The sequence below is a fragment of the Oncorhynchus gorbuscha genome, linkage group LG06, assembly GCF_021184085.1.
Source record: "Oncorhynchus gorbuscha isolate QuinsamMale2020 ecotype Even-year linkage group LG06, OgorEven_v1.0, whole genome shotgun sequence".
Lineage (NCBI taxonomy): Eukaryota > Metazoa > Chordata > Actinopteri > Salmoniformes > Salmonidae > Oncorhynchus > Oncorhynchus gorbuscha.
Genome location: NC_060178.1, coordinates 50,330,287 through 50,357,780, shown reverse-complemented (window position 1 = coordinate 50,357,780; position 27,494 = coordinate 50,330,287). Strand labels below are relative to the sequence as shown.

Here is a 27,494-nt window from a genome sequence, read left to right as displayed (position 1 = left end):
ACCTATCCCATCTTACAGAAACAACATGTAGACCTATCCCATCTTACAGAAACAACATGTAGACCTATCCCATCTTACAGAAACAACATGTAGACCTATCCCATCTTACAGAAACAACATGTAGACCTATCCCATCTTACAGAAACAACATGTAGACCTATCCCATCTTACAGAAACAACATGTAGACCTATCCCATCTTACAGAAACAACATGTAGACCTATCCCATCTTACAGAAACAACGTATGTAGACCTATCCCATCTTACAGAAACAACATGTAGACCTATCCCATCTTACAGAAACAACATGTAGACCTATCCCATCTTACAGAAACAACATGTAGACCTATCCCATCTTACAGAAACAACATGTAGACCTATCCCATCTTACAGAAACAACATGTAGACCTATCCCATCTTACAGAAACAACATGTAGACCTATCCCATCTTACAGAAACAACATGTAGACCTATCCCATCTTACAGAAACAACATGTAGACCTATCCCATCTTACAGAAACAACGTATGTAGACCTATCCCATCTTACAGAAACAACATGTAGACCTATCCCATCTTACAGAAACAACATGTAGACCTATCCCATCTTACAGAAACAACATGTAGACCTATCCCATCTTACAGAAACAACATGTAGACCTATCCCATCTTACAGAAACAACATGTAGACCTATCCCATCTTACAGAAACAACATGTAGACCTATCCCATCTTACAGAAACAACGTAACAACATAGACCTATCCCATCTTACAGAAACAACGTGTAGACCTATCCCATCTTACAGAAACAACGTGTAGACCTATCCCATCTTACAGAAACAACAACATGTAGACCTATCCCATCTTACAGAAACAACGTGTAGACCTATCCCATCTTACAGAAACAACGTAGACCTATCCCATCTTACAGAAACAACGTAACAACATGTAGACCTATCCCATCTTACAGAAACAACGTAACAACATGTAGACCTATCCCATCTTACAGAAACAACATGTAGACCTATCCCATCTTACAGAAACAACATGTAGACCTATCCCATCTTACAGAAACAACATGTAGACCTATCCCATCTTACAGAAACAACATGTAGACCTATCCCATCTTACAGAAACAACATGTAGACCTATCCCATCTTACAGAAACAACATGTAGACCTATCCCATCTTACAGAAACAACTTACAGAAACAACATGTAGACCTATCCCATCTTACAGAAACAACATGTAGACCTATCCCATCTTACAGAAACAACATGTAGACCTATCCCATCTTACAGAAACAACATGTAGACCTATCCCATCTTACAGAAACAACATGTAGACCTATCCCATCTTACAGAAACAACATGTAGACCTATCCCATCTTACAGAAACAACATGTAGACCTATCCCATCTTACAGAAACAACATGTAGACCTATCCCATCTTACAGAAACAACATGTAGACCTATCCCATCTTACAGAAACAACATGTAGACCTATCCCATCTTACAGAAACAACATGTAGACCTATCCCATCTTACAGAAACAACGTGTAGACCTATCCCATCTTACAGAAACAACGTGTAGACCTATCCCATCTTACAGAAACAACATGTAGACCTATCCCATCTTACAGAAACAACATGTAGACCTATCCCATCTTACAGAAACAACGTAACAACATGTAGACCTATCCCATCTTACAGAAACAACGTAACAACATGTAGACCTATCCCATCTTACAGAAACAACGTAACAACATGTAGACCTATCCCATCTTACAGAAACAACAACATGTAACCTATCCCATCTTACAGAAACAACGTGTAGACCTATCCCATCTTACAGAAACAACATGTAGACCTATCCCATCTTACAGAAACAACGTGTAGACCTATCCCATCTTAGAAACAACATGTAAACAGAAACAACATGTAGACCTATCCCATCTTACAGAAACAACGTAACAACATGTAGACCTATCCCATCTTACAGAAACAACGTAACAACATGTAGACCTATCCCATCTTACAGAAACAACGTAACAACATGTAGACCTATCCCATCTTACAGAAACAACATGTAGACCTATCCCATCTTACAGAAACAACATGTAGACCTATCCCATCTTACAGAAACAACGTAACAACATGTAGACCTATCCCATCTTACAGAAACAACATGTAGACCTATCCCATCTTACAGAAACAACATGTAGACCTATCCCATCTTACAGAAACAACGTAACAACATGTAGACCTATCCCATCTTACAGAAACAACGTAACAACATGTAGACCTATCCCATCTTACAGAAACAACATGTAGACCTATCCCATCTTACAGAAACAACATGTAGACCTATCCCATCTTACAGAAACAACATGTAGACCTATCCCATCTTACAGAAACAACATGTAGACCTATCCCATCTTACAGAAACAACATGTAGACCTATCCCATCTTACAGAAACAACATGTAGACCTATCCCATCTTACAGAAACAACATGTAGACCTATCCCATCTTACAGAAACAACATGTAGACCTATCCCATCTTACAGAAACAACGTGTAGACCTATCCCATCTTACAGAAACAACGTGTAGACCTATCCCATCTTACAGAAACAACGTGTAGACCTATCCCATCTTACAGAAACAACGTGTAGACCTATCCCATCTTACAGAAACAACGTAACAACATGTAGACCTATCCCATCTTACAGAAACAACATGTAGACCTATCCCATCTTACAGAAACAACATGTAGACCTATCCCATCTTACAGAAACAACATGTAGACCTATCCCATCTTACAGAAACAACATGTAGACCTATCCCATCTTACAGAAACAACATGTAGACCTATCCCATCTTACAGAAACAACATGTAGACCTATCCCATCTTACAGAAACAACATGTAGACCTATCCCATCTTAAACAGAAACAACTACAGAAACAACATGTAGACCTATCCCATCTTACAGAAACAACGTATGTAGACCTATCCCATCTTACAGAAACAACGTATGTAGACCTATCCCATCTTACAGAAACAACATGTAGACCTATCCCATCTTACAGAAACAACATGTAGACCTATCCCATCTTACAGAAACAACGTAACAACATGTAGACCTATCCCATCTTACAGAAACAACGTAGACAATCCCATGTAGACCTATCCCATCTTACAGAAACAACGTAACAACATGTAGACCTATCCCATCTTACAGAAACAACGTATGTAGACCTATCCCATCTTACAGAAACAACGTAACAACATGTAGACCTATCCCATCTTACAGAAACAACGTAACAACATGTAGACCTATCCCATCTTACAGAAACAACGTAACAACATGTAGACCTATCCCATCTTACAGAAACAACGTAACAACATGTAGACCTATCCCATCTTACAGAAACAACATGTAGACCTATCCCATCTTACAGAAACAACGTGTAGACCTATCCCATCTTACAGAAACAACGTAACAACATGTAGACCTATCCCATCTTACAGAAACAACATGTAGACCTATCCCATCTTACAGAAACAACATGTAGACCTATCCCATCTTACAGAAACAACATGTAGACCTATCCCATCTTACAGAAACAACATGTAGACCTATCCCATCTTACAGAAACAACATGTAGACCTATCCCATCTTACAGAAACAACATGTAGACCTATCCCATCTTACAGAAACAACATGTAGACCTATCCCATCTTACAGAAACAACATGTAGACCTATCCCATCTTACAGAAACAACATGTAGACCTATCCCATCTTACAGAAACAACGTGTAGACCTATCCCATCTTACAGAAACAACGTAACAACATGTAGACCTATCCCATCTTACAGAAACAACGTATCCCATCTTACAGAAACATGTAGACCTATCCCATCTTACAGAAACAACATGTAGACCTATCCCATCTTACAGAAACAACGTAACAACATGTAGACCTATCCCATCTTACAGAAACAACGTAACAACATGTAGACCTATCCCATCTTACAGAAACAACGTAACAACATGTAGACCTATCCCATCTTACAGAAACAACGTAACAACATGTAGACCTATCCCATCTTACAGAAACAACATGTAGACCTATCCCATCTTACAGAAACAACATGTAGACCTATCCCATCTTACAGAAACAACGTAACCTATCCCATCATGTAGACCTATCCCATCTTACAGAAACAACATGTAGACCTATCCCATCTTACAGAAACAACATGTAGACCTATCCCATCTTACAGAAACAACATGTAGACCTATCCCATCTTACAGAAACAACGTAACAACATGTAGACCTATCCCATCTTACAGAAACAACAACATGTAGACCTATCCCATCTTACAGAAACAACGTAACAACATGTAGACCTATCCCATCTTACAGAAACAACAACATGTAGACCTATCCCATCTTACAGAAACAACGTAACAACATGTAGACCTATCCCATCTTACAGAAACAACGTAACAACATGTAGACCTATCCCATCTTACAGAAACAACATGTAGACCTATCCCATCTTACAGAAACAACATGTAGACCTATCCCATCTTACAGAAACAACGTAACATGTAGACCTATCCCATCTTACAGAAACAACGTAACAACATGTAGACCTATCCCATCTTACAGAAACAACATGTAGACCTATCCCATCTTACAGAAACAACATGTAGACCTATCCCATCTTACAGAAACAACATGTAGACCTATCCCATCTTACAGAAACAACATGTAGACCTATCCCATCTTACAGAAACAACAGAAACAACATGTAGACCTATCCCATCTTACAGAAACAACATGTAGACCTATCCCATCTTACAGAAACAACATGTAGACCTATCCCATCTTACAGAAACAACATGTAGACCTATCCCATCTTACAGAAACAACATGTAGACCTATCCCATCTTACAGAAACAACATGTAGACCTATCCCATCTTACAGAAACAACATGTAGACCTATCCCATCTTACAGAAACAACATGTAGACCTATCCCATCTTACAGAAACAACATGTAGACCTATCCCATCTTACAGAAACAACAACAACATGTAGACCTATCCCATCTTACAGAAACAACAACAACATGTAGACCTATCCCATCTTACAGAAACAACGTAACAACATGTAGACCTATCCTTACATCTTACAGAAACAACATGTAGACCTATCCAGAAACAACATGTAGACCTATCCCATCTTACAGAAACAACAACAACATGTAGACCTATCCCATCTTACAGAAACAACATGTAGACCTATCCCATCTTACAGAAACAACGTGTAGACCTATCCCATCTTACAGAAACAACGTAACAACATGTAGACCTATCCCATCTTACAGAAACAACATGTAGACCTATCCCATCTTACAGAAACATGTAGACCTATCCCATCTTACAGAAACATGTAGACCTATCCCATCTTACAGAAACAACATGTAGACCTATCCCATCTTACAGAAACAACGTAACAACATGTAGACCTATCCCATCTTACAGAAACAACGTGTAGACCTATCCCATCTTACAGAAACAACATGTAGACCTATCCCATCTTACAGAAACAACATGTAGACCTATCCCATCTTACAGAAACAACATGTAGACCTATCCCATCTTACAGAAACAACATGTAGACCTATCCCATCTTACAGAAACAACATGTAGACCTATCCCATCTTACAGAAACAACATGTAGACCTATCCCATCTTACAGAAACAACGTAACAACATGTAGACCTATCCCATCTTACAGAAACAACGTAACAACATGTGTAGACCTATCCCATCTTATCCCATCTTAGTAGAAACAACGTAACAACATGTAGACCTATCCCATCTTACAGAAACAACATGTAGACCTATCCCATCTTACAGAAACAACATGTAGACCTATCCCATCTTACAGAAACAACGTAACAACATGTAGACCTATCCCATCTTACAGAAACAACAACAACATGTAGACCTATCCCATCTTACAGAAACAACATGTAGACCTATCCCATCTTACAGAAACAACATGTAGACCTATCCCATCTTACAGAAACAACATGTAGACCTATCCCATCTTACAGAAACAACATGTAGACCTATCCCATCTTACAGAAACAACATGTAGACCTATCCCATCTTACAGAAACAACACCTATCCCATCTTACAGAAACAACATGTAGACCTATCCCATCTTACAGAAACAACATGTAGACCTATCCCATCTTACAGAAACAACAACAACATGTAGACCTATCCCATCTTACAGAAACAACATGTAGACCTATCCCATCTTACAGAAACAACATGTAGACCTATCCCATCTTACAGAAACAACTTAGACCTATCCCATCTTACAGAAACAACGTAACAATCTTACAGAAACAACGTAACAGACCTATCCCATCTTACAGAAAAACAACATGTAGACCTATCCCATCTTACAGAAACAACATGTAGACCTATCCCATCTTACAGAAACAACATGTAGACCTATCCCATCTTACAGAAACAACGTAACAACATGTAGACCTATCCCATCTTACAGAAACAACGTAACAACATGTAGACCTATCCCATCTTACAGAAACAACGTAACAACATGTAGACCTATCCCATCTTACAGAAACAACGTGTAGACCTATCCCATCTTACAGAAACAACGTAACCCAACAGAAACAACATGTAGACCTATCCCATCTTACAGAAACAACAACAACATGTAGACCTATCCCATCTTACAGAAACAACATGTAGACCTATCCCATCTTACAGAAACAACGTGTAGACCTATCCCATCTTACAGAAACAACGTAACAACAGACCTATCCCATCTTACAGAAACAACATGTAGACCTATCCCATCTTACAGAAACAACGTAACAACATGTAGACCTATCCCATCTTACAGAAACAACAACAACATGTAGACCTATCCCATCTTACAGAAACAACGTTATGTAGACCTATCCCATCTTACAGAAACAACGTAACAACATGTAGACCTATCCCATCTTAAAACAACGTAACAACATGTAGACCTATCCCATCTTACAGAAACAACGTAACAACATGTAGACCTATCCCATCTTACAGAAACAACGTAACCTATCCCATCTTACAGAAACAACATGTAGACCTATCCCATCTTACAGAAACAACATGTAGACCTATCCCATCTTACAGAAACAACATGTAGACCTATCCCATCTTACAGAAACAACATGTAGACCTATCCCATCTTACAGAAACAACATGTAGACCTATCCCATCTTACAGAAACAACATGTAGACCTATCCCATCTTACAGAAACAACATGTAGACCTATCCCATCTTACAGAAACAACGTAGACCTATCCCATCTTACAGAAACAACATGTAGACCTATCCCATCTTACAGAAACAACATGTAGACCTATCCCATCTTACAGAAACAACGAACAACATGTAGACCTATCCCATCTTACAGAAACAACATGTAGACCTATCCCATCTTACAGAAACAACATGTAGACCTATCCCATCTTACAGAAACAACATGTAGACCTATCCCATCTTACAGAAACAACATGTAGACCTATCCCATCTTACAGAAACAACATGTAGACCTATCCCATCTTACAGAAACAACATGTAGACCTATCCCATCTTACAGAAACAACATGTAGACCTATCCCATCTTACAGAAACAACATGTAGACCTATCCCATCTTACAGAAACAACATGTAGACCTATCCCATCTTACAGAAACAACATGTAGACCTATCCCATCTTACAGAAACAACATGTAGACCTATCCCATCTTACAGAAACAACATGTAGACCTATCCCATCTTACAGAAACAACATGTAGACCTATCCCATCTTACAGAAACAACGTAGACCTATCCCATCTGTAGACCTATCCCATCTTACAGAAACAACGTAACAACATGTAGACCTATCCCATCTTACAGAAACAACATGTAGACCTATCCCATCTTACAGAAACAACAACAACATGTAGACCTATCCCATCTTACAGAAACAACGTAACAACATGTAGACCTATCCCATCTTACAGAAACAACGTAACAACATGTAGACCTATCCCATCTTACAGAAACAACAACAACATGTAGACCTATCCCATCTTACAGAAACAACAACAACATGTAGACCTATCCCATCTTACAGAAACAACGTATGTAGACCTATCCCATCTTACAGAAACAACGTAACAACATGTAGACCTATCCCATCTTACAGAAACAACGTGTGTAGACCTATCCCATCTTACAGAAACAACGTAACAACATGTAGACCTATCCCATCTTACAGAAACAACAACAACATGTAGACCTATCCCATCTTACAGAAACAACATGTAGACCTATCCCATCTTACAGAAACAACGTAGACCTATCCCATCTTACAGAAACAACGTGTAGACCTATCCCATCTTACAGAAACAACAACACAGAAACAACATGTAGACCTATCCCATCTTACAGAAACAACGTAACAACATGTAGACCTATCCCATCTTACAGAAACAACGTAACAACATGTAGACCTATCCCATCTTACAGAAACAACGTAACAACATGTAGACCTATCCCATCTTACAGAAACAACGTGTAGACCTATCCCATCTTACAGAAACAACGTAACAACATGTAGACCTATCCCATCTTACAGAAACAACGTAACAACATGTAGACCTATCCCATCTTACAGAAACAACGTAACAACATGTAGACCTATCCCATCTTACAGAAACAACATGTAGACCTATCCCATCTTACAGAAACAACATGTAGACCTATCCCATCTTACAGAAACAAAACAACATGTAGACCTATCCCATCTTACAGAAACAACATGTAGACCTATCCCATCTTACAGAAACAACATGTAGACCTATCCCATCTTACAGAAACAACATGTAGACCTATCCCATCTTACAGAAACAACGTAACAACATGTAGACCTATCCCATCTTACAGAAACAACGTAACAACATGTAGACCTATCCCATCTTACAGAAACAACGTAACATGTAGACCTATCCCATCTTACAGAAACAACATGTAGACCTATCCCATCTTACAGAAACAACATGTAGACCTATCCCATCTTACAGAAACAACATGTAGACCTATCCCATCTTACAGAAACAACAACAACATGTAGACCTATCCCATCTTACAGAAACAACATGTAGACCTATCCCATCTTACAGAAACAACATGTAGACCTATCCCATCTTACAGAAACAACATGTAGACCTATCCCATCTTACAGAAACAACATGTAGACCTATCCCATCTTACAGAAACAACATGTAGACCTATCCCATCTTACAGAAACAACATGTAGACCTATCCCATCTTACAGAAACAACGTGTAGACCTATCCCATCTTACAGAAACAACGTGTAGACCTATCCCATCTTACAGAAACAACGTAACAACATGTAGACCTATCCCATCTTACAGAAACAACATGTAACCTAACATGTAGACCTATCCCATCTTACAGAAACAACATGTAGACCTATCCCATCTTACAGAAACAACGTAACAACATGTAGACCTATCCCATCTTACAGAAACAACGTAACAACATGTAGACCTATCCCATCTTACAGAAACAACGTAACAACATGTAGACCTATCCCATCCAACATCTTCCCATCTTACAGAAACAACGTAACAACATGTAGACCTATCCCATCTTACAGAAACAACAACAACATGTAGACCTATCCCATCTTACAGAAACAACAACATGTAGACCTATCCCATCTTACAGAAACAACGTACAACATGTAGACCTATCCACTTTACAGAAACAACGTGTAGACCTATCCCATCTTACAGAAACAACGTAACAACATGTAGACCTATCCCATCTTACAGAAACAACGTAACAACATGTAGACCTATCCCATCTTACAGAAACAACGTAACAACATGTAGACCTATCCCATCTTACAGAAACAACATGTAGACCTATCCCATCTTACAGAAACAACGTAACAACATGTAGACCTATCCCATCTTACAGAAACAACATGTAGACCTATCCCATGTAGACCTATCCCATCTTACAGAAACAACGTAACAACATGTAGACCTATCCCATCTTACAGAAACAACATGTAGACCTATCCCATCTTACAGAAACAACATGTAGACCTATCCCATCTTACAGAAACAACATGTAGACCTATCCCATCTTACAGAAACAACATGTAGACCTATCCCATCTTACAGAAACAACATGTAGACCTATCCCATCTTACAGAAACAACATGTAGACCTATCCCATCTTACAGAAACAACATGTAGACCTATCCCATCTTACAGAAACAACATGTAGACCTATCCCATCTTACAGAAACAACATGTAGACCTATCCCATCTTACAGAAACAACATGTAGACCTATCCCATCTTACAGAAACAACATGTAGACCTATCCCATCTTACAGAAACAACATGTAGACCTATCCCATCTTACAGAAACAACATGTAGACCTATCCCATCTTACAGAAACAACATGTAGACCTATCCCATCTTACAGAAACAACATGTAGACCTATCCCATCTTACAGAAACAACATGTAGACCTATCCCATCTTACAGAAACAACATGTAGACCTATCCCATCTTACAGAAACAACATGTAGACCTATCCCATCTTACAGAAACAACAGAGTAACAACATGTAGACCTATCCCATCTTACAGAAACAACGTATGTAGACCTATCCCATCTTACAGAAACAACGTAACAACATGTAGACCTATCCCATCTTACAGAAACAACGTGTAGACCTATCCCATCTTACAGAAACAACGTAACAACATGTAGACCTATCCCATCTTACAGAAACAACGTAACATCCCATGAAACAACGTAACAACATAGACCTATCCCATCTTACAGAAACAACGTAACAACATGTAGACCTATCCCATCTTACAGAAACAACATGTAGACCTATCCCATCTTACAGAAACAACATGTAGACCTATCCCATCTTACAGAAACAACAACAACGTGTAGACCTATCCCATCTTACAGAAACAACATGTAGACCTATCCCATCTTACAGAAACAACATGTAGACCTATCCCATCTTACAGAAACAACATGTAGACCTATCCCATCTTACAGAAACAACGTAACAACATGTAGACCTATCCCATCTTACAGAAACAACGTGTAGACCTATCCCATCTTACAGAAACAACGTGTAGACCTATCCCATCTTACAGAAACAACGTAACAATCTTACAGAAACAACATGTAGACCTATCCCATCTTACAGAAACAACGTAACAACATGTAGACCTATCCCATCTTACAGAAACAACGTAACAACATGTAGACCTATCCCATCTTACAGAAACAACGTAACAACATGTAGACCTATCCCATCTTACAGAAACAGAAACAACAGAAACAACATGTAGACCTATCCCATCTTACAGAAACAACATGTAGACCTATCCCATCTTACAGAAACAACATGTAGACCTATCCCATCTTACAGAAACAACATGTAGACCTATCCCATCTTACAGAAACAACATGTAGACCTATCCCATCTTACAGAAACAACATGTAGACCTATCCCATCTTACAGAAACAACGTAACAACATGTAGACCTATCCCATCTTACAGAAACAACTTAACATGTAGACCTATCCCATCTTACAGAAACAACGTAACAACATGTAGACCTATCCCATCTTACAGAAACAACGTAACAACATGTAGACCTATCCCATCTTACAGAAACAACATGTAGACCTATCCCATCTTACAGAAACAACATGTAGACCTATCCCATCTTACAGAAACAACATGTAGACCTATCCCATCTTACAAAAACAACATGTAGACCTATCCCATCTTACAGAAACAACATGTAGACCTATCCCATCTTACAGAAACAACATGTAGACCTATCCCATCTTACAGAAACAACAACATGTAGACCTATCCCATCTTACAGAAACAACATGTAGACCTATCCCATCTTACAGAAACAACATGTAGACCTATCCCATCTTACAGAAACAACATGTAGACCTATCCCATCTTACAGAAACAACATGTAGACCTATCCCATCTTACAGAAACAACATGTAGACCTATCCCATCTTACAGAAACAACATGTAGACCTATCCCATCTTACAGAAACAACATGTAGACCTATCCCATCTTACAGAAACAACATGTAGACCTATCCCATCTTACAGAAACAACATGTAGACCTATCCCATCTTACAGAAACAACATGTAGACCTATCCCATCTTACAGAAACAACATGTAGACCTATCCCATCTTACAGAAACAACGTGTAGACCTATCCCATCTTACAGAAACAACGTAACAACATGTAGACCTATCCCATCTTACAGAAACAACGTAACAACCTGTAGACCTATCCCATCTTACAGAAACAACGTGTAGACCTATCCCATCTTACAGAAACAACGTAACAACATGTAGACCTATCCCATCTTACAGAAACAACGTAACAACATGTAGACCTATCCCATCTTACAGAAACAACGTGTAGACCTATCCCATCTTACAGAAACAACGTAACAACATGTAGACCTATCCCATCTTACAGAAACAACGTAACAACATGTAGACCTATCCCATCTTACAGAAACAACGTAACAACATGTAGACCTATCCCATCTTACAGAAACAACAGTAACAACATGTAGACCTATCCCATCTTACAGAAACAACGTAACAACATGTAGACCTATCCCATCTTACAGAAACAACATGTAGACCTATCCCATCTTACAGAAACAACATGTAGACCTATCCCATCTTACAGAAACAACATGTAGACCTATCCCATCTTACAGAAACAACGTAACAACATGTAGACCTATCCCATCTTACAGAAACAACGTAACAACATGTAGACCTATCCCATCTTACAGAAACAACGTAACAACATGTAGACCTATCCCATCTTACAGAAACAACGTAACAACATGTAGACCTATCCCATCTTACAGAAACAACATGTAGACCTATCCCATCTTACAGAAACAACATGTAGACCTATCCCATCTTACAGAAACAACGTAACAACATGTAGACCTATCCCATCTTACAGAAACAACGTAACAACATGTAGACCTATCCCATCTTACAGAAACAACGTAACAACATGTAGACCTATCCCATCTTACAGAAACAACATGTAGACCTATCCCATCTTACAGAAACAACATGTAGACCTATCACATCTTTCAGAAACAACATGTAGACCTATCCCATCTTACAGAAACAACGTAACAACATGTAGACCTATCCCATCTTACAGAAACAACGTAACAACATGTAGACCTATCCCATCTTACAGAAACAACGTAACAACATGTAGACCTATCCCATCTTACAGAAACAACGTAACAACATGTAGACCTATCCCATCTTACAGAAACAACATGTAGACCTATCCCATCTTACAGAAACAACATGTAGACCTATCCCATCTTACAGAAACAACATGTAGACCTATCCCATCTTACAGAAACAACGTAACAACATGTAGACCTATCCCATCTTACAGAAACAACATGTAGACCTATCCCATCTTACAGAAACAACGTAACAACATGTAGACCTATCCCGTCTTACAGAAACAACATGTAGACCTATCCCATCTTACAGGAACAACATGTAGACCTATCCCATCTTACAGGAACAACGTAACAACATGTCCCATCTTTGCGAAATACGTTAACTTGAACCTGTTCGCAGTCCACATTGTTCTAAGTAATTGCATGGCTTCAACATGGAAATATACATTGAGTGTACAAAACATTATGCTCTTTCCATGACTGACCAGTTACATTTACATTACATTTAAGTCATTTAGCAGACGCTCTTATCCAGAGCGACTTACAAATTGGTGCATTCACCTTATGACATCCAGTGGAACAACCACTTTACAATAGTGCATCTAAATATTTTAAGGGGGGTGAGAAGGATTACTTTATCCTATCCTAGGTATTCCTTAAAGAGGTGGGGTTTCAGGTGTCTCCGGAAGGTGGTGATTGACTCCGCTGTCCTGGCGTTGAATCCAGGTGAAAGCTATGATCCCTTAATGATGTCACTTGTTTAGGGCTGTCCCCGACAAAAAATAATAATCTTGGTCGGCCAAAAGTCGTCTTATTTCGACTAATCAATTGGTAAAAATGTTTAAATGTGTATTTTTCCATATATAGACAAACCCTATGTTTTTTAAAAATAAAATCAACTACAGTTGAAGTCAGGATGTTTACATACACTTATGTTGGGGTCATTAAAACTTGTTTTTCAACCACTCCACATATTTCTTGTTAACAAACTATAGTTTTGGCGAGTCGGTTAGAACATCTACTTTGTGCTTGACACAAGTCATTTTTCCAACAATTGTTTACAGATTATATCACTTGTAATTCACTGTACCACAATTCCAGTGGATCAGGAGTTTACATACAGTAAGTTAACTGTGCCTTTAATAAACAGCTTGGAAAATTCCAGAAAAATTATGTCATGGCTTTAGAAGCTTCTGATAGGCTAATTGACATCATTTGAGTCAATTGGAGGTGTACCTGTGGTTGTATTTCAAGGACTACCTTCAAACTCAGTACCTCTTTGCTTGACATCATGGGAAAATCAAAAGAAATCAGCCACTACCTCAGGAACAAAAATGTAGACCTCCACAAGCCTGGTTCATCCTTGTGAGCAATTTCCAAATGCCTGAAGGTACCACGTTCATCTGTACAAACAATAGTACGCAAGTATAAACACCATGGGACCACGCAGCCTTCATACCGCTCGTTATGGAGACGCATTCTGTCTCCTAGAGATGAACATACTTTGGTGTGAAAAGTCCAAATAAATCCCAGAACAACAGCAAAGGACCTTGTGAAGATGCTGTATGAATAAGGTACAAAAGTATCTATATCAACAGTAAAACAAGTCCTATATCGACACAACCTGACAGGCCGATCAGCCAGGAAGACCAGACTATGGTTTGCAACTGATGGTCTGATGAAACAAAAATAGAACGGTTTGGCCATATTGACCAAACACCATGGGACCACGCAGCCGTCATACCACTCAGAAGGAAGACGTGTTCTGTCTCAGATGCTGGAGGAAACAGATACAGAAGTATCTATATCCACAGTAAAACGATTCCTATATCGACATAACCTGAAAGGCCACTCAGCAAGGAAGAAGCCACTGCTCCAAAACCGCCGTAGAAAAGCCAGACTACGGGTTACAACTGCACATGTGGAAAAATGATCTCTGGTCTGATGAAACAAAAATATAACTTTTTGGCCATAATGACCATCGTTATGTTTGGAGGAAAAAGGGGGAGGCTTGCAAGCCAAAGAACCCCATCCCAACCGTGAAGCACGGGGGTGGCAGTGTCATGTTGTGGGGTGCTTTGCTGCAAGAGGGACTGGTGCACTTAACAAAATAGATGGCATAGTGGTTGAAAAACGAGTTTTAATGACTCCATCCTAAGTGTATGTAAGCTTCCGACTTCAACTCCTATATATTGTTTTGTTCTTTTACCCCTTTTTCATGAAATCCAATTGGTAGTTAGTCTTGTCCCATCACTGTAACTCCCCTTCAGACTCGGGAGAGGCGAAGGTCTGGAGCCATGCGTCCTCCGAAACACAACCCTGCCAAGCCCTACTGCTTCTTGACACACTGCTCGCTTAACCCGGAAGCCAGCCGCACCAATGTGTCGGAAGAAACACCTTCGACTTCATCGAAGTCACATTGCAGGCACCTGGCCCACCACAAGGAGTCGCTAGAGCGCGATGGGACAAGGAAATCCCGGCCGGCCAAACCCTTCCCTAACCCGGACGACACTGGGTCAATTGTGCGCCGTCTCATGGGTCTCCCTGTCACGGCCAGCTGGGATTGATCCAGGGTCTTTAGTGACGCCTCAAACGGGAGGCCCCGAGAGCGAATAGTTCTAATCAAATTCTAAACGATTGAAACCATTTGTTTCAAATAGACTCTCTCTAAATACACTAACAGGCATATAATATTAAAACAGACTGTGGAGGGTGTAACACACATCCCATCACAGTAGCTGCACAAAGAGCCAATATAAAGAATAAAGGAGAATGCCCACTGACCGTTATACTGCTGCCAAATATAATTTTATAATCATAACCATCTAACAGATCAGATGACATTCGCACTTCTCCAGAAGTTGCATTGCACCACGGACGATCTCACAATAAAACCAGGGCGGTGAATCATTCTAATAAGTTTGCTTCTTATTTTTTTTTACCAATCTGTTTTGTTTTAAACAACAACAATAAATACATGTACATTTGAATTGTATCGTAAAATTGCCAGGATAAAAAAAGTCACAGCGCTGGTATAAGACCGGTAAATGACCAATCCTTACTCAACAGAAAGTAGCAGAACGCTGGCTTTAATAAGTCGAAATTGCAAATGAATGTGTGTTTGACACTACATTTACATTTACATTTAAGTCATTTAGCAGACGCTCTTATCCAGAGCGACTAGTGCCGCCTTAATGCCAGACAAAAATAGAACTCCAAGCTTGACACAACTTTTGTTCCACACCCACTCCATTTTAGTCTGGTCTTATTGTAAAAGAAAACGTGTCAATGTTTGTTCTGGGATCATTTTCATTTCATCAGGTTTGGGTGTTGGACTGGGTTTTGATGTCATTGTGAAACTACTTTCCTACAGGTGTGAGGAACTACCTGAAAGAAGCCTTGGTGAACATCATCACTGTCCATGCAGAGGTAATTTTTGTACTCAAAGACATGCACGACTAAAATGACTTTTCTTTTTTTTTTGTATTTGACTTTTTCTCCCCATATTTCGTTCTTGTCTCGTCACTGCAACTCCCCAACGGGCTTGGGAGAGGCGAAAGTGGAGTCGTGTCCTCCGAAACATGACCCGCCTAATTGCGCTCCTTATCACCCGCCAGCTTAACCCGGAAGCCAGCCGCACCAATGTGTCGGAGGAAACACCAGGGTCAGCCTGCAGGCACCCAGCCCGCCACAAGGATTCACTAGGGAGCGATGAGCCAAGTAAAACCAAACCCTTCCCTAAGCCAGATTACACTGGGCCAATTATGCACTGTCCTACAGGACTCCAGGCCACGGCTGGTTGAGGCACAGCTCGGGAATGAACTCGGGTCTGTAGTAACGCCTCTAGCCCTACGATGCAGTGCCTTAGACAAACTGCTTTTCTGTACAATGACTAGAACCTCTCACCGTTACTTACATTAAATCAGTAGACTTACATAATTCATTGAATCAGTGGACACCTCCAATCTAACCCTCTCTCTCTAATTTAGGTCTTTACAGTGTCTAAGGACCTAGTTCCCAGGGTTTTGAGTAGAATCATTGAGGCTGTGGCGGAAGAGATGAGTCGCCTGATGCAGTGCGTCTCCTCCTTCAGCAAGAACGGGGCCATACAGGTACACACACACTTTCAGTTTGCCACTCCCTGAGGTAAGTCAAATGGGCCAATTGTGCGGGGATTTACCCTCTTTTACTGACCACAGTAACCCCCAACTACCTCTTCCAAACCAGCTGTACTACCTACTTGTCACACCCTGATCTGTTTCACCTGTCTTGTGCTTGTCTCCACCCCCCACCAGGTGTCTCCTATTTTTCCCCATTATACCCTGTGTATTCATACCTGCGTTTTATGTTTGTCTATTGCAAGTATGTCTTGTCTTGTCAGGTCTTACCAGTGTGTTGTCTTCCCAGATCTGACCTTTCTGCCTGTCCTGACCCTGAGCCTGCCTACAGTTCTGTCTGTCCTGACCCTGAGCCTGCCTACCGTTCTGCGCCTGTTTGACCTTGCCTTGGATTACGAACTGCCTGCCCTCGACCGGCCCTTTACCTGCCCCTTAGTACGATATGCAGAATATTTATTATACAATCTGCCTCCTGTCTCTGCATCTGGGTCATAACCTGAGTTGTGGTAGTATGAACTGGCCATGACTGACCCAGCAGACTCTGACCAGCTCTGCAACGCTGTCTTCTCCCAAGGAGCTACCATTGGAAGACATTGGAAGTGCCTTCATAGGCTTATGGAAAGACTCCAGACCATGGCAGAACACCATGACCATGCTTTCAATGCATTACTGGAGCTATTCCGCAGATTATCTAACAGGCAGCAAGCCACTACGGTAACCTCCCAGACTCTCCGTAACCCCGCTACCAGCGGCATTTCTCCTTAGCCTACCCCGGCTTACCTCCTCCGAAGCGCTATGCTGGTGATCCCAGAAGCTGCTGGGTGGTTCTCTCCCAGCGCTCCCTCATTTTCGAGCTGCAGCCCTCTACATTTCTGTCTGACCATTCTAAGATAACATATCTTATAACGCTGATTTCCGGGAGGGCACTCGCCTGGGCTACGGCGGTGTTGGAGCAACAATCCACTGTTTGCCTTAGGCTGGAGGATTTCATGGCAGATGTAAGGAAGGTGTTCGACTCTCTGTTGTCTGAGAGAGAGGTGGCTCGTAAAGCTACTTCAACTGTGCCAAGACCCCTGTAGTGTGGCAGACTACGCAGTAGACTTTTGCACTTTAGCCACTGAGTGTGCCTGTACCCCAGAATCCCTGTTCGACATGTTCCTTCATGGATTATCAGTGTGAATTAAGGACAACCTCGTAGCCCGGGAGCTGCCCTTGGACCTCGACTCTCTCATAGCCTTGACCATAAGGATCGTTGGGCGACTACTGGAACGCAGTAGAGAAAGGTCTGATCCCGGGCACACGCACCCGTCCACGATATTCCCCTCTCCTCCGAAGAACCCTGGAAATCCGTGACGCTTGCATTCCCAAGAGATTCCAGTATCACCAAAGTTCCCTCAGAAATCATTGAGGACTGTCGACTCGCCTCCTACAGTGCCCATGCAACTGGACAGGGATAGATTGTCCCTTGAGGAATGTTTACACAGACGGAGCTCTAAAAGCTGTATGTATTGTGGAATTTCAGGACATTACATTACTGTCCAGTAAAAAGCCCATGCTCATCAGTAGGTACGAATACGCTGGTGGGTCATACAGGGAGTTTCCCAGCTCCCATTACTCATACTCCTCTCCATGCTATCCTGTTGTGGGGTGACCGGTTTAAATCTCTCCAGGTACTCGTGGACTCTGGGGCCGATGAGAGCTTTATAGACACTACCCTGGTGTCGGAGCTGGGTATCTCCACACAACTCCTCTCCGTTCCCATGGACGCCAGAGCATTGGATGGACGCTCTATTGGCAGGGTTACCCACAGTACTATTCCTATTAACCTGCGAGTGTCAGGGAATCACAATGAGTCCACGCGGTTCCTGCTCATTGAATGTCCTCACGCAGCCCTGGTTTTGGGTTTTGTCGTGGCTCCAGAGGCACAACCCCCTGATCGACTACGGGCTATATCCTGGTTTGGAACCCGTTCTGCCATGCACATTGCCTCAGGGCAGCGCAGCCCGCCCCTGGACATCCTCCTTCCGCTTGGGGAAAGCCTTGGATCTCTCTGCAGTTCCCGTGGAGTATCAGGACCTCTGGGAGGTTTTCAACAAGGCGCGCGCCACATCTCTTCCTCCGCATCAACTGTTTGACTGCGCCATTGACCTCCTCCCTGGCACTACACCGCCTTGGGGTGGCTTTATTACCTGTCTTGCCCGTAGACCAGGACCATGGAAGGGTACATTGAGAACTCTCTGGGAGCAGGGTTCATTCATCCTTCTTCCTCCCCTGCCAGCGCAGGGTTCTTCTTTGTAGAGAAGAAGGACAAAACCATGTGCCCGTGTGTTGACTACTGGGGCCTTAACATTTTTGGGATAGGGGGCAGCATTTTCACTTTTGGATGAATAGCATGCCCAGAGTGAACTGCCTCCTACTCTGTCCCCGATGCTAATATATGCATATTATTATTAGTATGTTTGAATGATGTCTGTGAGTATAACAGAACTCATATGGCAGGCGAAAACCTGAGAAAAATCCAACCAGGAAGTGGTAAATCTGAGGTTTGTAGTTTTTCAAAGCTTGGCCTACCAAATACACAGTGCCTATGGGGTCAAGTTGCATTTCCAAAAGCTTCCACTAGATGTAAATCGTCTTTAGAAACTTGTTTCAGGCTTCTGCTATAAAGGAGGGGGGAATGGGAGCTGAATGAGTCATGGGTCTGGCAGAGTGTCTCAGGCTCGTGATGTGCGTTCCCGACAGAGTTAGCTCTCGTTCCAGTGCTTTTCTACAGACAATGGAATTCTCCGGTAGGAACCGTATTGATGATTTATGTTAAAAACATCCTAAAGATAGATTCCATACATCGTTTGCCTTGTTTCTACGACCTGTAACGGAACTTTTGAGTTTTTGTCTGGACGTGGTGCTCACGCCTCATGAAGATGGATTACTGGGCTGAACACGCTAACAACAAGTGACTATTTGGACATAAATGATGGACTTTATGGAACAAATCAGTCATTTATTGTCAAACTGGGATTCCTGGGAGTACCTTCTGATGAAGATCATCAAAGGTAAGTGAATATTTATAATGTTATTTCTAACTTCTGTTGACTCCAACATGGCAGATATTTCTTTGGCTGGATTGGGCTCTGAGCGTCGTACTCAGATTATGCTTTTTCTGTTTTTTTTTATCTGACACAGCGGTTGCATTAAGGAGAAGTCTATCTTTAATTATGTGAATAACACTTGTATCTTTTATCAATGTTTATTATGAGTATTTCTGCAAAATCACCTGATGTTTTGGAATCAAAACATTCCTGCACGTAATGCGCCAATGTAAACTGAGATTTTTGGAAATGAATATTCACATTATCGAACAAACATACATGATGTCCTATGAGTGTCATCTGATGAAGATCATCAAAGGTTAGTGATTAATATTATGTTTGGCTGGAAAAATGGCTGTGTTTTTTTGACTTGGCTATGACCTAATCATATGTTGTGCTTTCGCTGTAAAGCCTTTTTGAAATCGGGCACGATGGGTAGATTAACAAAAAGTTTATCTTTCATTTGCTGTATTGGACTTGTTAATGTGTGAAAGTTAAATATTTCAAAAAAATATTTTTGAATTTCGTGCGCTTCCTTTTCAGTGGAATGTTGTCGAGGGGCTCCGCTAGCGGAACACCTGCCCTAGTTAATGACATCTCGGTAAAGAACCATTACCCGCTACCACTCCTCGGCTTTCGAGCGTCTCCAGGGGGAGACCGTATTCTCGAAGTTGGACCTTCGGAACGCCTACCATCTGGTTCGGACACAGGAAGGAGATGAATAGAAGACAGACTTTAACACAGCTAATGGGCACTACGAGTATCTGGTTATGCCATTCGGACTGACCAACACTTCCACAGTGTTCCAGGCTCTGGTCAATGATGTGCTCCGTGACATGTTGAACTGGTTCGTGTTTGTCTACCTTGACAAAATCAACAAGGCGCGCGCCACATCAACAAGGCGCGCGCCACATCTCTTCCTCCGCATCAACTGTTTGACTGCGCCATTGACCTCCTCCCTGGCACTACACCGCCTTGGGGTGGCTTTATTACCTGTCTTGCCCGTAGACCAGGACCATGGAAGGGTACATTGAGAACTCTCTGGGAGCAGGGTTCATTCATCCTTCTTCCTCCCCTGCCAGCGCAGGGTTCTTCTTTGTAGAGAAGAAGGACAAAACCATGCGCCCGTGTGTTGACTACTGGGGCCTTAACATTTTTGGGATAGGGGGCAGCATTTTCACTTTTGGATGAATAGCATGCCCAGAGTGAACTGCCTCCTACTCTGTCCCAGATGCTAATATATGCATATTATTATTAGTATGTTTGAATGATGTCTGTGAGTATAACAGAACTCATATGGCAGGCGAAAACCTGAGAAAAATCCAACCAGGAAGTGGTAAATCTGAGGTTTGTAGTTTTTCAAAGCTTGGCCTACCAAATACACAGTGCCTATGGGGTCAAGTTGCATTTCCAAAGGCTTCCACTAGATGTAAATCGTCTTTAGAAACTTGTTTCAGGCTTCTGCTATAAAGGAGGGGGGAATGGGAGCTGAATGAGTCATGGGTCTGGCAGAGTGTCTCAGGCTCGTGATGTGCGTTCCCGACAGAGTTAGCTCTCGTTCCAGTGCTTTTCTACAGACAATGGAATTCTCCGGTAGGAACCGTATTGATGATTTATGTTAAAAACATCCTAAAGATAGATTCCATACATCGTTTGCCTTGTTTCTACGACCTGTAACGGAACTTTTTGAGTTTTTGTCTGGACGTGGTGCTCACGCCTCATGAAGATGGATTACTGGGCTGAACACGCTAACAACAAGTGACTATTTGGACATAAATGATGGACTTTATGGAACAAATCAGTCATTTATTGTCAAACTGGGATTCCTGGGAGTACCTTCTGATGAAGATCATCAAAGGTAAGTGAATATTTATAATGTTATTTCTAACTTCTGTTGACTCCAACATGGCAGATATTTCTTTGGCTGGATTGGGCTCTGAGCGTCGTACTCAGATTATGCTTTTTCTGTTTTTTTTTATCTGACACAGCGGTTGCATTAAGGAGAAGTCTATCTTTAATTATGTGAATAACACTTGTATCTTTTATCAATGTTTATTATGAGTATTTCTGCAAAATCACCTGATGTTTTGGAATCAAAACATTCCTGCACGTAACGCGCCAATGTAAACTGAGATTTTTGGAAATGAATATTCACATTATCGAACAAACATACATGATGTCCTATGAGTGTCATCTGATGAAGATCATCAAAGGTTAGTGATTAATATTATGTTTGGCTGGAAAAATGGCTGTGTTTTTTTGACTTGGCTATGACCTAATCATATGTTGTGCTTTCGCTGTAAAGCCTTTTTGAAATCGGGCACGATGGGTAGATTAACAAAAAGTTTATCTTTCATTTGCTGTATTGGACTTGTTAATGTGTGAAAGTTAAATATTTCAAAAAAATATTTTTGAATTTCGTGCGCTTCCTTTTCAGTGGAATGTTGTCGAGGGGCTCCGCTAGCGGAACACCTGCCCTAGTTAATGACATCTCGGTAAAGAACCATTACCCGCTACCACTCCTCGGCTTTCGAGCGTCTCCAGGGGGAGACCGTATTCTCGAAGTTGGACCTTCGGAACGCCTACCATCTGGTTCGGACACAGGAAGGAGATGAATAGAAGACAGACTTTAACACAGCTAATGGGCACTACGAGTATCTGGTTATGCCATTCGGACTGACCAACACTTCCACAGTGTTCCAGGCTCTGGTCAATGATGTGCTCCGTGACATGTTGAACTGGTTCGTGTTTGTCTACCTTGACAAAATCGCTGTCTATTCCCATTCGGTTCAGGAGTGTGTTCTCCACATCCGACAAGTCCTCCAGCACCTCCTGAAGAACTAGAAGTGTGAATTTCATCGCTCCACCACCTCCTTTATTGGGATACGTCATCGCTGCCGGGAACATTTAGATTGATCCGGACAAGGTGAGAGTGGTGGTGGAGTGGCCCCACATCCAGAGTGAAGCTGCAGCGTTTCCTTTGGTTTGCACATTTCTACCGCCACTTCATCCGGGACTAAAGCACCCTGGCTTCCCCCTCTCTGCACTCACCTCACCCAAGGTTCCATTCACGTGGTCCCCAGCTGCTGACCGGGTGTTTTTGGATCTCAAACATCGCCCCCATCTTAATCCATCCGGACCGGTCCTGTCAGTTCGTAGTGGAGGTTGACACCTCGGACGTTGGAGTGAGGGCCGTCCTGTCCCAGCGTTCTTCCCAGGACCAAAAGCTGTATCCCTGCTCTTTCCTTTCCCATCGTTTTAATCCCCATGGTGAGATTAAGACTCCGCGGCAAGCTCCAGCCGGCCTCCTTCAACCACTCCCTGTTCCTCATCGCCCCTGATCCCATATAACCCTGAACTTTGTCATTGGTCTCCCTCCGTCTGATGGCAACATCACCGGTGGTGAATCGGTTTTCCAAAGCTGCCCATTTAATCCCCCTTCCCAAATTACCCTCAGCCAAGGAGACGGCCCAACTCATGGTACAGCACGTCTTCCAAATCCATGGACTTCTGGTCGACATAGTCTCGGATCGTGGTCTTGAGTTCTCGTCACGATTCTGGAAGGCTTTCTGCAACCTCATTGGGTCGTCAGCCAGCCAGTCCTCTTGGATTGAATCTAGCGGCCAGTCGGAGCTTGCCAATCAGGACCTGGTGATGTCTCTTCAGTGCCTCATCTCAGCCAACCGCACCCACCTGGAGCCAATAACTTGTGTGGGTGGAATACGCCCAGAACACCCTTCCCTGCTCGGCCATTGGTCTCTCGTCCTCCGAGTGCTCCGTGGGTTATCAGCCCCGGCTCTTCCCTGGGGAAGAGGTCAACACCCTCGGCTCCAGATGTTTGTCCACCGCTGTCGGCATACCTGGAAGAGGTATAGCTGGTAGCCGGGGCCCGGTTGCGGTCCGCTTGTCTACGATACCTGGAGGTGGTCTTAAGAAGAGCGCCGGACCCTGGCTACCCGCTATCGTCTCGGGCAGAGGGTATGGCTCTGCACTCCGGGTGAGTCCTGTAAACTCCCTCCCCCCCCCGCTTTATCGGCCCTTTCCCCATCTCTAAAGTCCTTAGCCCCATCGCTGTTCGTCTTCTGTTGACCCGCACCCTCTGTATACATCCCACTTTCCATGTGTCTAGGATTAAACCTCTGTCTCACTGCCCTGTGTCTCCTATTCCTGTTTCTCTTGCACTCAAGTTTTGTTTTTCTAGTCTTCCCAGATCTGACCTTTCTGCCTGTCCTGACCCTGAGCCTGGCTGCCGTTCTGTCCCTGTTTGACCCTGCCTTGAATTACGAACCACTGCCTGCCCTCGACCTGCCCTTTGCTTGCCCCTTTGTATAATAAATATTCTGAGTATCGAACTATTCGCCTCCTGTGTCTGCATCTGGCTCATATCCTGACTCGTGAAACTACTATATACTGCTCACTCTACAGCTTTAAATGTTGATACTTTAAGTACCCTAAGTATATCTGTATATGCTTTTATCCATTCCTTTCTTTCTCTTTATCCTCTTTCATCCCTCTCTTTCTCTCTCTGCAGGCCCGTTTGGAGATAGATTCTCTGAGAGATGCTGTAGCCTCCTACCTGTCATCTGAGAGCCAGTAAGGCCCATAGAACCCCCACTGACACTGTACACCACTATACAACTGTTTACCACACGTACACATACACTACACTTCCATACACTGTGCATACTATACACATGTACATGAATTACAGAGATTATACATTACTCTCACTTTCATTCCTGTAAATCACATTCATCTTCCCCACACCTCTAGTCGTCATCACCTGGTGGTATATGGAAAAGGAAGCGAAAGCAGAACTTTACCAGCAATCCAACTAGTTGAATCAGGTTCTGTGACTTAAGCAGAACTTTACCAGCAATCCAACTGGTTGAATCAGGTTCTGTGACTTAAGCAGAACTTTACCAGCAATCCAACTGGTTGAATCAGGTTCTGTGACTTAAGCAGAACTTTACCAGCAATCCAACTGGTTGAATCAGGTTCTGTGACTTAAGCAGAACTTTACCAGCAATCCAACTGGTTGAATCAGGTTCTGTGACTTAAGCAGAACTTTACCAGCAATCCAACTGGTTGAATCAGGTTCTGTGACTTAAGCAGAACTTTACCAGCAATCCAACTGGTTGAATCAGGTTCTGTGACTTAATATGAGTCTGTCTTTGTGTTATGGTATGTCTCTCTCTCTCCTTCTGTGTGTGTAGTATAATTTGTTGGTAATGTGTGGTGTTGTGTTAACTGTGTATATCTTGTTTAAGCGCCAGCTTCAAGCAGGCTCTGGAGGTCCTTCCCCAGCTACACAACGGAGCAGACAAAAAGTAAGTCATTCATTAAGGTTCAAGATGCCACTAGAACAAGATTCATGATGAAAAATGCCAACCTGCACAGTACAGTGGGGATGATTCTACCTCTTATTTTCCCTCTGTCTGTCTCTTGTCTTCTTTCTCCCTCCCTCTCGCTCTCTCTCTCTCTCTAGGTTACTGGAGGAGCTGCTGAATAAGTTTAAGAGCAGTATGCAGCTCCAGCTCACCTGTTTCCAGCCCTCTAATGTCCAGCCTGTCAAGAGATGAGTCTGTAAAATGTCTTTTCAACATTAATATAATGGCACTATAGTATCTCTATCTATCAAATATGTGCAATGCCAATTTACTTGCACCGATAAACTCTCGTAGCTTTTTGTTAAATTGTTATAAGATCTAGAATGGAAATTAGCACACTAGTCTTTTTCACGCTAATCTATTTTTTAATCTTAGATATGTACATTCATTTTCTGAGTTAATCTCATAGTTAATCTGGGCAGCCCCTCTACTGTGGAATCATGCTAATTACGCTATTGTTAGATGGCCACTCATCTAGAAATCAGCATCCCAGTCCCTTGTAGGCAAGCTAGGTCATGCCAGCCTGGTGTTTGAGACAAGACTGTCTCTCTTCTACTGAGAAACCAGTCAACATATGTGGTCCCTGATTTCTGTATGTTCATAAAGAAACTGCACATGGTCATTATTATGCTCTGTCCTCTTATTACCGTCTCCATTGCCAAATAAAAGACACATTTATATTATGCATGTTCTTGTAACCAGCCACATTTGTGACAGTGAAAGAGAGAGCATATAGTCATCTCTGTCCCATAGACGGTAAGGCCTCAGCTGTGCAACAGTACGTTAATAGCCAAAACAGTCACCTCTGGCGGTTGTTGTACTAACAGCTCACACAATGTCTGGCACACTAGAGTCTGGGGTAGGGCCGGTTAGGGTATTGGTAGGGCGGGGTGGGGAGTGGTCTGTTAACTCCTTAGTTACTGGCTATAAACCAAAATGTTGCACAGAGATTTCGGTTGTAGGTGTGAGGAGTTAGCCATTCCTGAACTGCGATGGATGGTTGCGGTCGTATGTCAGACGTAGTAGTAGACGAAGGCTGCCACACCCATGAGTCGTGGGATTATCAAAGGGCGCGTCCCTAGAACGGGCACTGTGGGATTTTATCACAAAATATTGTATCATTTTACACACGTACATGACTAATTATGAAAACATCACTCATTACGAGACAACTCAACACAAAACATGATGAGAACTTGAATAACCTTCCAGAAATCAACTAGCTCTAACCAAAAAAATGCTAATAAAAGATCATGAGATTGAAATGTTTTACAACAATATGTAAGTTTTGATTTTTTATAATTATTAGACAATAATTTGCCATATTATTCTTGTTACTGTATATTGTTTTTTTGGGGGGGTCGGTTTTGGGAACACTTGAAAAAGACATTTTCGTCCTGCTTACAATTTTGAATGAGTAAATGTTCTTACCGACAAAACAAACCCAA

At 42.0% G+C, this 27,494-nt stretch overlaps 1 protein-coding gene across 6 annotated transcripts in view; it reads left to right on the top strand.

Annotated features, from left to right (window-relative positions):
- The window catches only part of LOC124038062 (exocyst complex component 2-like), a 153,074-nt gene extending 126,341 nt beyond the window's left edge, over positions 1-26,733 (top strand). For all 6 annotated transcript variants that reach the window (XM_046353468.1, XM_046353467.1, XM_046353471.1 and 3 more), the window contains 5 exons: positions 16,823-16,878; positions 17,439-17,561; positions 25,188-25,249; positions 25,927-25,986; positions 26,145-26,733. In XM_046353468.1, coding sequence (XP_046209424.1) covers positions 16,823-16,878; positions 17,439-17,561; positions 25,188-25,249; positions 25,927-25,986; positions 26,145-26,238 — 395 coding nt within the window. In that variant the 3' untranslated portion in view covers positions 26,239-26,733. The remainder of the gene's footprint in view (positions 1-16,822; positions 16,879-17,438; positions 17,562-25,187; positions 25,250-25,926; positions 25,987-26,144) is intronic.
- The last annotated feature ends 761 nt before the right edge of the window (positions 26,734-27,494 follow it).